This window comes from Labrus mixtus, chromosome 1, assembly GCF_963584025.1.
Source record: "Labrus mixtus chromosome 1, fLabMix1.1, whole genome shotgun sequence".
Lineage (NCBI taxonomy): Eukaryota > Metazoa > Chordata > Actinopteri > Labriformes > Labridae > Labrus > Labrus mixtus.
This window is the reverse complement of record NC_083612.1, coordinates 3,971,811-3,984,757: the sequence shown is the minus strand read 5'-3', so window position 1 is coordinate 3,984,757 and position 12,947 is coordinate 3,971,811. Positions and strand designations below refer to the sequence as shown.

At 43.1% G+C, this 12,947-nt stretch overlaps 1 protein-coding gene across 2 annotated transcripts in view; it reads right to left on the bottom strand.

Annotated features, from left to right (window-relative positions):
- tshz3b (teashirt zinc finger homeobox 3b) overlaps positions 1-11,222 on the bottom strand; it is a 39,829-nt gene extending 28,607 nt beyond the window's left edge. Inside the window, exons 1-2 of one of the 2 annotated variants that reach the window (XM_061047448.1) lie at positions 9,594-11,222; positions 8,658-9,134 (exon numbers count right to left, since the gene is read on the bottom strand). In XM_061047448.1, the coding sequence (XP_060903431.1) occupies positions 8,658-8,697 (40 nt within the window). In that variant the 5' untranslated portion in view covers positions 8,698-9,134; positions 9,594-11,222. Of the gene's footprint in view, positions 1-8,657; positions 9,564-9,593 lie in introns of those variants that run through there. The other variant, XM_061048174.1, reaches the window with a different exon arrangement.
- Between the last annotated feature and the right edge of the window lie 1,725 nt (positions 11,223-12,947).

Below are 12,947 nucleotides of genomic sequence, written 5' to 3'. Positions count from 1 at the left end.
ATAATACAGCCGGTCGAGTCTTAAGTCATAACAGTAAATACACATATGTCTGCTTAGTGTGAGTACAGGAAGTGTGTGTGCATGTGTGTGCAAGCCCAGTCGCTCCATTTCCTGTTTGAGCTAATTTCCCAGGATGCTCTTTGATTTAGACCTCACCGCAAGTGGCTTCTGTTTGTGATGCGACCAATAACCTTATAGGTCCAGAACAAAGTTAGGGTTCGAAACTTTTTGATACCAAGTGTTTTAAAACGAGACAATCTCTTTTATTTTAATGATACTGTACTGACATTTTAAAAAAAACGACAGATTTGAACCCAAACGAGAGAAAGTGAGAGAGCACTGTCTAGATGGACACAAACATTGCCAATGAAATCTGTACAATTCAGATAATGTGGAGGAGTTAGATTACAATTTGTGTTAAATTTAAAAAATAAAAAAAATAACCGAATATGAGGAGAGTTGGACTTTCCTTTTTGGTTGCCTTGGTAACAAAACAGGTGTTTGATTTTTACTAGAATCGTGTAAAAAGTCTGTTTTCAGCAGGTTTATTGTTTTGTTCGTCTTTCTGAGAAACAATGCCGCTGCACAATGCTTCGCCTGTATCTTACTTTTTGCGTCTTTAATTGCAATCGACATTCAGAAAATGAAGTTTTCGTTGTTCACAAGCCATTTTAAAGATATTTTAGAAGGGCAGAATGAGGTATAACGTATAAAATATAATCGATAAATAAAACACAAAAGATGTAATGTCTGTTTCTTCTGCCTCTATCTTGAAATAGAGAGACATATTTCAAACCGTCGATCTGTTTTGTGGAGATACTGTGTCTACAGCGTATTTCATTACATGTGTGTGTGTGTGTGCGCTCTCCTGTGCACCCTCTCCTCAACTCTTTTTACACCCATGCACCCCTCCACAGGCACACCACATTCGTCTCTTCTCACAAAACAATCTTTGGGGATGGGAAAAAGGAGAGCAAGGAGGAGGCAGAGTGAGGAGTGAGAGGCAGAGAAATTGGGGGGGGGGGGTGAAAGGAAAAAAAAAACGAGGAAAGGATGCAGCCTTGTGAGCCAATTTAAGAAATAACTGCTGATGCATCAGCTATTGACTGTTTGAGCGCTCGTGATAACGCTCAAGGCGAAACTGGGAGCAAAATGACAGCATCAACTGCCTGCAATAAAGTGCAGAGCGCCAGACCAAGGGAGCTCTAATTGACAGCTGTCAACCTAATGGGAGCCATGACGGAAGATTCTTGGAGAGGGAGGGAAAGAAACACTGTTTATAAACCATCAGCCACTTATCCTCAAGGAAGGGAAGGAGGGAGGGAGGGAGGAGGAGAAGAGGGGGCTCTACTCCCCTCCCTCCCTCCCTACCCGTCTTTTTCCTCCCTCTCACTCTGTCTGTCTCTCTCTCTCTCTATGATTGTCGTTTGTCTACTCGCTTGCTTTTTCATTCGCTCCTACTCTCCCTCTTTTTCCCCGTGCACATAATCTTTTTTACAATCTCATTACCTTTCTGTCTTTCCCTATGATAGAATATTTAACTATGCAACAGTTCTCCCACTTTATATCTTCTCCCTCTCTGCGTCTGCGGGGTTCATTGTGGCAGAGCGTGGTGCGGGCAGGAGCACGAGGAGAAAAGCAGAAGAAGGGCCATAACTAATCACAATGTCAGTTAGCTGCCTGGGAAAGACTCACTCCACACAAAGTAATGTAGGGAGCAGGACTGAGACTGGCACGCAGGGACCCCGGGCTCACCGGGTTCTCAGCTCAGCGGACATGCAAAGAGTTAGGAATCGTGCTAGATTCAGTCGGAGGCAGATTTGGGAGTTAAAGAGATACACAGAGGGAGCAGAGATCTTTTATTATGAATAAAAACTACAACTGGCTACACTGCAAAAACTACAATATTAGCAAGTGCATTAGTCTAATCACTAGTTGAAAATATCTCATTGCACTTATAATAAACCATATTTATCTGACAATGTATGACATACCAACGTTTTCTGAGTCTTCTTCTCATTTTAAGACACTTCAGTCGAATGTGCTCGCTGCATTCTCAGATATTTTTCACTTATTCCAAACAATTCAACCCTTATACTTTTGCTTTTCCATCTTAAAAATAAGATGTTTTTTTCTGGACTTGGTGAATGTGGCTTGTAATAAATGTAATTAAATATTTTTGACCTGACAAATGCTCTGACTGAAGAGCTGAAGATTCGATGTTTTTGCAGTGTGACCTCAACTTTATCGGGCTGAGTTAGCTAGCTTGTAAAAAATGAACGTCTAACAACGATGATTTCCAAACTTTTGACCCCATATTTGAATCCCATTTGGTCTCAATTGAAGGTTTTGAGTCTTTCATATAATTACAAAAGTTAATCTAATTTTTGCTATTTTTCAGCAGAATGATTTTATCCTGCAGCCTCTTGTGGGGGACTTGGGCTGGTGGTCACTAGCATACAAAAAAAAATGAATGAAAATATGAACATCTTTTTTATGGTCGTGGTCAAAAGAGTCCGACAAACTTGCACATTATGTTAAAAAAAACTTCAGGTGAATATTTGTAAATCATGATGAGTCGAAAAACAATGTGAGTCTGAGTACGACTGATTTTACCGTGACATTTGATTTCAAAATAAAATAAAATGAAGTCAAATCTCCTTCATAATCTGAGACATTGACATAAAATTAATTTCTAATTGTGATTACATCTATCCTCAGTGTGACCCTTTGGTTTATGCATTTAAGTAAACTAAAGAATGCAGTAGAAAAATATGTGACTGTCTGAAACATGACAGCCTTTCACTAACTGTCTTTACTTCTATTTGAAGAGCTATAGTTTATCAAATTGTATTTTTATTGCAATCCCTCAACAAAGTATGGAAATGTTCATGGAAATGTTTTCTTTTAATCTCACTTCAATTTAAAGAAACCTCTCCAACATTTTTATTGTCCTTCGCTCGCATGATCTGTCAGGAGATTTAACGATTTAACGTCTGAGTTTGCATTTAAAAAATAAAAATAAAAAACATATTAGTTTGAGTCTGGTTTAAAGTTGAAGTCTTGCATATAAAAAAAAAAAACCCACCTTTCAGATGAGTGAGACTGCAGATGGGGAAACTGTGAAGCGCTGATATTCAAATAAATCCACTTGATTAGAAATCTCGAGTGGACGACTTTCACGTCAGGGACGAGTAACCTCTGAATATCATCTTTCAATGAGTGATTCTTCTCGCATGTCTTACAGGACCTCTTACAGGCTTTGTGATGTTGACGATGGACACAAATACAAAAGACTAAAAACAAGAGATGGCTGTGAGGATTAAAGGAATGTTCGGACAAAGACGACATGTTTGTGTTTTTTTCTTGAAAAATCTGAGTTTTCATTTATCTAAGCTGCGGTAAATTCTCTAAACATCGCTCAAAGAAGCATAAAGTTCTGTAAGCAGGTTGAAGGTTAGGTATCCATTAATATCACTATATATAAAAACACACACTTCATATGTTACTTCTTGACTCCAGCTGCCAGAAATGACACAGAAAGGTGTCTTTTTTTGTGACTGACTCTAACGGTGGACTGTGTGAAAGGTGCTTTTTTTTAATGAAATCATTAACAGAATCATCAAGCACCTTTATAAACAAGGTTAATTACCTTCATTATATAGACATGTTTCATTAGATAGTCCACTGTACGGGACCAGAGGATATGCTTCAAGGTGCCAGGATGTTCTACTGTTTAACAGGATCAGTGCATCTGCTTTCATAGAGGTCGCTTGGCGTTATAAAATGGACTGTAAAAACAAATGCATGAGCTTTAATGCATGCAAAATCCTCTGCTTCTTCAAATGTGTGTGTGTGTGTGTTTCACTATTGTATGTGCGAGTTGAGTGTGTACCCGCTTCCCTGTGAATCTGTGTGTGAGTGAGTATATCTAAGTGGGCCACTGCATCTCGACTTAGATCCACCGCGAGTGCAACGTTAACACACATCAAGCATGATTAATCTCTCGCTCTCATCTACAATCAATCACACGCGCACACACTCACAGGCGGAGGCAGAGAAATCACAGAAATCAGCTGCTTTTCCTCCTCGGCTGCCATCTATCTCCCGTCGGACAGAACCAGATCTGTCTTGATGTTAATATTTACATAAATCATGCTTAGCCTCTTTGGACACCATGCTGATGATAGGTGTTTCCACTCTGGGAAAGTGTCATTGAGTAGCTAATAATGACCAGTGTCAACGTCATCAATCTGCAGCGGGGCTCCATAGGACGAAGGCACACACACACACACACACACACACACACACACACACTCACACGCACTCGTTGCTATGTTAACCCCATGCAGCTGCTTCTTGCGGCTAAACATCCTCCCTTTTTGAAATGCATAGCTGTGAAACAATAGGTGTGCCGCTGCTCATGTGAGGACATGTAAAAAGTTGGAACTGTTAAAAAAATGTAAAATAATATTCTGCATGTTTGATGTTTGAGCTTCCTCTCGCTTAACAATGATCTGTTTGGTCGGGGGCTCGCTTTGAAGCCCGCGGACAAAAGCCCCCCTGCTCGGCGGAGCTTTGTCCTTTCCTGAAGTCGGGCGCTGCGAAAATAAACACCCTCACTCGGAGAATGATGCGTGTCGCACGTATACATGTGTGCACAAATTAGCCAGAGATTTTTTTAGGATGTACACACAAAAGAAACAAATGTGTTTTTTTTCCTAACGACTTGGATTAGCTTCATATCCAACTGGCAGCCGTCCTTCTAATTACAAGCAACCCCTTGTCCAAAGAGTCGGCTATACCTATGTTGGGGCAAAAGGCGAGTCTATGGAGGGATCAGGGGGAGGGGGGGAGCAAATGAGGACAGTGTAAGATCAAGTTGATTACATCCAAACTATGCCGCAGACCTAATTGGCGAGCGTGACAGTGTGCGGAGCTTGTCATCTCCAATCATTAGGCCTGTCAGAGATCCATCAGATGCTCGGCTAATTAGGAAAACGCTAATGAAGCTGGCAAAACAACTCCTCTTTTTTAGACAGCTGAGTGCGCTCCGTCGCCGGGCGGAAGAGCGTGCGTGTTTGTAAGGAAAAAGGCAGAGTGTGTGTGGGATCGTTGGAAAAGATGGAGATACTGTCGAGAGAAAAAAACGAAAGGCTATCTCTGTGTTCTTGTGCAGGAGAGCAGACTTAAAGAGGGTACACACATGTTCTGTTTTCTGTAATGAAAAACACATGACGGGTTCTAAATCAGCAGGTCCAAACGAACCTTTCCATAAACACTCTGACCTTTCACCAGATTTACGGGTTTATGTCATTTGTACAAATCTGATGGTTGAATGAATCACTGAAGCTCCGTATGAGCGACCTGCTGCCTGTAACCACATCGGGGTGGGGTGGGGTGGGAGGGGGGGGGGCTCATTTTCTGGATGCAGACTATGAAGTGAATCATGGAGATAAAAGAGAGGGAAAGGAGTAAGGAAAGTAAGCTCTGGAAATAAAAAAAAAACAAAGCTGGGCCGGTCGTTCTCTGCACCCCCCCAAAGTTCCTAATCAAGGCCTATCATTTGCCATCCTCCCATAACTCCCGCCATCACTACGGCACAATCAATTTGTCATCACTCTTTGTGTGTGCCATGCAGTTCCTCTCAGCCTTATACGTTGCAGCTGTGAACAAGGGAGGGAGGGAGGGAGGGAGGGAAGGAGGGTTAAAAAAAAAAAGAAAAATCAGAAGCTGCCAATAGCCTAAAATGAAACTCCTCCTTTCGCCCTGCCTCGTGTTTGTTCTCGTTCTCTCATCAGAGGAAAATAAATGCCTCATTTTCTCTCCGGCGCACTCGCTCGCTCATTCCAGCTGAATAAAAGGGCTTTCAGTCAACCCCGCCATCCATCCATCCATCCATCCATCTATCCATCTATCCGTCCGTCCACCCATTCTGTTGCCCCCCCCCCCTCCTCCCATTGTGTCCATTAGGGCTAAAACATTGTGATCAAGTAAGGCCCTGGGCTGAGAATACATAAGACTCTCTCTCTCTCTCTCTCTCTCTCTCTCTCTCTGTGTGCCAGCCTCTGATTGACCATTAGGGCCATTGATGAATGTGGCTGTCAGAGGGCAGACAATTAAATCAAATATGAAACAAAGTCTCTCTGACGGCTCCTTCTGATGGAGCAAACCAGTCTTCCGCCTCACGATTAGGCTAATAGTTACATTTTTCAAACCACTCCATGTGAGTGTGTGTGTGCAAGAAAAAAAAAAACTATTGCACATATGTACTATGAAGTCATTGCAGCATGTGCATGCACCACTGCTCATATGTAATTATGTGTTAGAAAGTGTGTGTGTGTGTGTGTGTGTGTACTGGTAGGCCACTTTTTACCTCCTTTGGAGTTACAGAAAGTTGCAAACGAGGTTGCACTGATTCAAAAACGGCTTACATTAAATTCTAAAGGTCATGCATAATAAAGATAATTAAAATTCACAGCAATAAATATGTATACAGTTAAAGGTTTCAAAGCCATATTTACTACGGGACAAAAGCTACATAATAGATTTAACTTGTCTAGGAAATGTGTAAATGAACACAAATTATTCATCTCCCGTGATCTGATGAGAACATGAAATAAAAACGTTTTAACTCCGTCACATCTGAGGTGAGCTGGGAAGAAGAAGGAAGTCTAACGCCACAGACGAGACGCAAAGCTGCAATTAAATGATGGTGCTAATGTCGTGTAGTTTGTGAAGGCCAGACGTGACTTCAGCAGGCCTCTTCTCTGCTACAAGAGTGAGCGAGAGACAGGAGGAGGGGAGAAAGGAGGAGGGGAGGAGGGGGGCGGGGGGTGATTTATTGACACTTATCGGGAATGAACAGATCAAAGGCTCGGCCAGATGACAGGTGATCAATCAGGCATCAAATCAAAGATGGCAATTGTCCATTAAAGCTCTCTTCCAGTATACACTCCCTTCCCCGGGCTGTGGAATAATCTTTAGACTAGAGGAGAAAAGTCTTTCCCAGAAACATGAAGAAGAAGAAGAAGAAGAGAAGGAGAAGAAGGGGAGGAAGAAAACAGATGGACGACCTCGTGCAAAACAAAGAGGGTTGAAGTGCAGTTTGAAAGTCTGAAAGTCTGAAAGGAGCAGACAATCAGGACTAATAACAGATAACAGATAATTAGAAAAGCTTTTTGTGGAAGAGTAAAAAGTAACAAAACCTTTCAAACTAATTCACGGATAGAACAGGGATGAAATGAGCTCCCGAAAAACCCCATAATATGAATAAAAACTATTTACAACTTCCTGTTGAGGATAATTCAGCAACACGATTGTGTACGTGTGTATGGCAGGCGATCAAACACAACCTATTAGTAAAACAGAATAATGCTTTAATTAAATTAAAGGAGGAAAAATACAAACATACTGACTACTTTAGACAAATGTGACTAAAAAGCATGAACTTCTCGTGCAGCATCGGGCTGTTCTGGAGATAATCTGACGTCCCAAACAGAAATCAGCAAAGCATCAAAGGGCCTCTGTGACAGTCAACTGACCCCAGGGCTCCCAAAAAACCTCCACAGTATAGATCCTTAATTCCACAATCAATATCTACCAGCAGCCGAGGGGGAGGAGAGAGGCGCCGCAAACAAGTGAAAATAGGTAGAGAGGGACCAATGAAAGATCAAGTTCTCTGAGAGGAAATAAAGAAGAGGGGAAAAAGGAGAACGTAAAATGTTCTCACTGAGTTCTAAAAGACGTGCAGTGGTACGCAGCGCCTGACCTGTGACCTTTTCGAGAGGCGATAGGGTGATTAGGGCTACTCTAAGTAACCAGTTACATCTAAATATACACAACCCGCTTCTTGTAATATTTATGTAAATATGAAATCAAAAAGAAAAAATAATCTGAGCATCATTTCCTTTAACATCAGACATTTTGAAACACGTCTTAAAACACAAAACAAAAATTAAAGCTGTACAAAGCGTCATTACAAGGTGACAAATGTTTTCCTGTTCGAACCCCCAAAGAGGCTGAATTTGAAGAGTCCAGAGAAAAACAGACAATAAATGCAAGTGGCTGGAAACTGTAAACTTTGGACATTTTTGGTTGAAAAAGCAAATCAAATCAGCAACTCAGACAAACAGGGATTCATGTCCTCTGTTGATGACTGCTCTACTTACTGACTGATGACCACAATAATAGACGGTCGGTTGTGTTTACATGATGTTCTTAAATTAAAAGATGGAGAATGTGCAGTTAAAATTCTTTGAATTATAAAAAAAAAATCCACCCAAAAGAGGAGGTGTAACAGAGCATAGTGGTTGCTGTTGCACATAAGCTGATTGTGAAGTGATTTCAGTGACACACACTAAAAGATGTCTCCTATCAGAAAACAAAAGTTGTGTTCGAGGCTCTGTGAAGCTGAGAAAAGTATCCACAGTGTGCCACATGTTTGCCCTTTCATTCCTAGTTTATAGATCACAACAAAATATGTTGTTGAACATAAATGTTAGGGCGAGGGTGAGAGAGATATCAATGAAAAGTAAGTGGATGAGGGAGGCGGGGAGGAGGGGATGCACAAAGAGAGAAGCAGAAGAAGAAGAAGAAGAAGAAGAAGAAGAAGAAGAAGAGAAGTACATTTCACGCAAACCAAAGCCAGTGCGTACCTGAGGCGCGCCGGGGCGCTTCCTGCTTCCTCCGCGGCATGTCGGCAGCGGGGGTCCGGCTGGGAGTTCTTCTGTGGCCCCGGTGATCCGAGGTTGCCTAGGGGATCCTCAAGGCTTTGATACACAGTTTCCCCCCCTGGGTGCGCTCTCAGGGCTCCCACATAGATCGAGGCGGGTGGGTGAAAGCAGAGGAGGGTGTGCAGTTTTCGAATCAGAAGAAAAAGAGCCAGCAGATGCGAGGATAGTAAAAAAAATAAATAAAAGGAATGGGGAGGGGGGAATGAACCCCCGGTTTGCTGCTCTCTCCCCGTCGGTCGCTGTGTCGCCCGCTCCGGCTTTGGATGGACGCGTTTGGGTAGCAGGAACAGAAGGGGGGTGCTCCGCGGTAGAAAAAAAACACAAGAAGGGAGGTTTGAAAAGCGCCTCGTGCCTCCGTCTGATCCTCGCTACTCGGCGTCGGCGGCTGCAACAGGCAAGCTTGAAGGGATAAAAACCAAATGATCGCGTCAGTCAAAAGTCCGCAAAACAAGGGGACAACACATCAAGAGCTGACACAACTGAAGCCCTGCGCCCTCCTCTACGGCTCAACCTCTCCGCCGCTGATAGGCGTCACGTAGCTCCCTGTCTCTCTTCCCACTCGCTCTCTCTCTCTCTCTCTCTCTGCCTCTCTTGCCCCCTCTCACTCTCGTTCTGTCATTCACTGCCTCTTTTGTAGAGCCGTTTATTCCAAACGAGCGGGCTAATCACAACCTCTTGGTTACGGTTAAAAAAAATAAAATGTGCGTAATGTCAGTCACATTGCGGATGAATCATGCAGACACATGGCAGCCTAACAAAAACACACACACACACACACACACACACACACACACATATACAGTATCGTTAACAAGCAACGCGCAGGTTGACAGGGACGTAACGGAAATGCATACTTACTTCACGGGGTGATCCATGAGGTTTCGCGTCTCCCCCTTCGCCCGGGAATCAAGCACGATTCAAAGCCAAGAGGTGAAGCAGCTGAAACGTGCCTGAAACCATCTCATAAAAAATCCAAATCGCCCCCTTGGCAAGTCCAGTTAGGGGGTGAGCAAGAAGAAGAAAAAAACATGCAGCTTTTTCAGTTTGTTATTCTTGGGACCGACAGCGGAGGAGGAAAGAGGAGGAGGAGGAAGGAGGAAGGAGAGGAGGAGAAGAAGAAGGAGGTGACGACCGGGACTGGTCGCCCACACGCTGCCCTTGCCTGCCTGGCGCGGCTACGAGATTTTTGTCCGAGAGCGTTTTGGAAAAATCCGCTGAGGGGCAAGTCACACACTCAGTACGCGTGTATGTGTGTGTGTGTGTGTGTGCGCGTGTGCGTGTTAGTGGTACTGCGCGTGAGTGTATGCGTGTCTGTGTGTGCGTGAATCGATGAGATACGTGCTTGATTGGGTCTCCCTTGTTGTAATAATGTACAGCAGAAAGGAGGAGGAGGAGGAGGGACGGGCTCAGGCTGCTCCCATGCATGCAGGCTGGGCTGGCTGGAGCGCACGGATCAGCCCAGCTCAAGCGCCTTTCTGCCAAACACTTTGTTGGCTGCTGTTGGTACTTTTCTCCCCTTTACGTGGCCTGATAGGAACTATTTAAATCAGCCACGCAGCGAGTCACACACATGCGCTCCGCTCTCCTTCCAGCGGCGCCTCAAGTCACCGGAGAGGCGCAAAAAGCCTCTCAGAGCGCTGTCCTTGAATGGAATAAGTACTTTTTTTTTTCTTTACAGGTAAGTTCAAAAATCCTCCTCAGTTGTTATGGTAGTTGTTCAGATTTTTCTTGAGAGTCCGATGGTCCCTTTCTCACCTTAAAGTGAGTGATAAAAGTTTTTTTTTTTTTAATGTGGATTCAGCTGAGTTGGTGAAGCGGGTAAAAAATATTCTCCTGTATTTTTCAGGCAATCCTCAGGTTGGGACGAGCAGCTTCACAAGGCGGGATAAGGATAAAAGAAGCTTGGTGGTTGATCAAGGGAGAGCAAAAAAAAGGGGGTGAGTTGGCGAAGGCTGTCTTTCTCTCTTTCTCTCTCTTCCTGTCTTCCCCTTTGCGCCAGATGTGGTGCTGGCTGCGCCTCGTCTCTCACGCTCGTCAATAAGCAGAGAAACCGCTTTCTTTTCTCGATCCGCCGAGGGAATCAGATCTCCTCAGCCGTCCTCTTGGTTGTCGCTTCTCGTGGTAAAACCGGGGGAGTCTGTCCGTTCCTCATCCGTTCACCGGGGCTCGGTGGGGAAGGATTGATGATTTGTGACTCTCCGCCGATACGAGGATGTTTTCTTCCTAATCTCGCCGCGACTGTGTGCGCCGCTCCACCACTGCATGCCGTTAGATCCGCCCAAGCATCTGTCCGTCTTTCCATTGGCGCATCCATCAGTGTCACACACACACACACACACACCACACACACACTCACACACACACACATTCACACACACAGCTGCGGTGCGCACGTTCCCCGCGATACTACAATACCCCCTCCCACCCCGCAGCGTACACTTACACATAATACTCATTCACACGCGCAAACACCGTCGCGCACGCTCTCCTCTCGGTCTGATTGACACAGTCCACTTTCTGAAACGCCCGTCAGGGAGCGCGCTGCCTTACTGTTTCGCATTTTCACCTTCAGATATGGAGTCTGATTGTTTTCTGCTTCTTAAGGCGGCGTCATTTTATTCTCATATTTACATTTTTTTCATGAATAGAAGTTGCAAAACGTTCGGACAATTAAATATTTTTTTCTCTGATCACTACATATGAAGTTTGGAAATATTTTAATGCCAGGCTCTGTGCGGATTTTGCTGATTTGCGCCAGGATTAAAAAAACCTTAATTTGCTCCGTGTGTTATTATGTGCACAATAAGAATAGACTTTCGTACAAACCGGTGGTGTTACCTGCTGAGGTGCTCACTCTAATGTGCCATTGTTGTGCTCAGCGGTGATTATTGCAACATTTTTTACGCAGTTGTCATGATGATAATTTACTAAAAAAAATAACTAAGTTCCATTCGAACCTTTAAACACCAAGTCAAATAAAAGTGAATGTAATATGTCCATAACTCAATTTAAATTAAAAACCCTGTTCCTGGAGTGATTCACACATTTTGTCCTATCCGTTGCATGAATTATTTTTTTTAAAAGGAGGCCCTCCTGTTTTTTTTCCATCTTCTCCTCGTGTTGTTTGAAGCGCATCTGGATACACGGACTGTTAAACTTGCTCTTTGTTGAAAATGAAACCCTTTTGTCATGTTGGTCGTGTTCAGAAACGAGGATTTAGAAACAGACATAAGGAAGGCACTGACGCCAAACTTACAGGACTGGAGTGTTGGAGGGACAGGATGGAAGAGAGACGGAGAGAGAGAGGGAGAGAGAGAGAGAGAGAGGCTTTGATTGAAACAGACGCCAATCGCTTGAACACTCCGATAAACCCAAATAAACATAACCGACTCATTCAGCGCGTTTAAGGCGTTTCATCCAACAGATGAAAGCAACAAAACCTGAGACATTTACGCACCAAAATGTAGGTCCTAAAGTTGTATTGCCTACTAGTCTGAGCTGGGTTCAGGATGGAAAGCCTTTAAGTTTTGTTATGTACTGTACCAGATGTGAACGGAGAGATTGAACAAACGGTGCGCTTTTCACTTGGAGTTGATGCTGAATATTAACGGAGGTGTAGCTTTCTTTCATTCAACGATGTGTGAAATAAAAGTCAGCGCCAAAGTGTGAATGTTTCACAGAATACAAACCGATTAAATTACACAAAGTGTGCGTTATTATTTTATAAATACCAACATTATTTCTCCAAGAAGATTTCCCATTTGTGCACATTTTCTTTTAAAAAAAAAGTACATTTTCAATGATCCAAGGAAAAAGAAAGATTTACGTATTGATATAGTCCTACTTTGGTGATTTATTTGTTTTAGTAAGTTTACATTTTGTTCAGGAATATGAAGTCAGTGACTCGTGGTGTGTGTAAGTGTGTGAGTGTGTGTATGGAGTAAGATGGGAGAGAGAGAGAGAGAGAACGAGAGAGTGCAACATCAAGAGGACACCGATCATTCATCTCTGATCCACGTTTGCATAAAACTTTATAAAACATATACAGACGATGATTTAAAGCTTGAGCTTGTTGTTAAACCTTAAATAAACTGTTATGTGTTGCAAAAAAAAGTTATTCAATTGTGTTTCTTTATTTTAATAGCGAGTAAACGTGTGCGTAATTAAATCAAATCTGCTAAAATCATCACTGGAACTAATCTATGTTTGAAA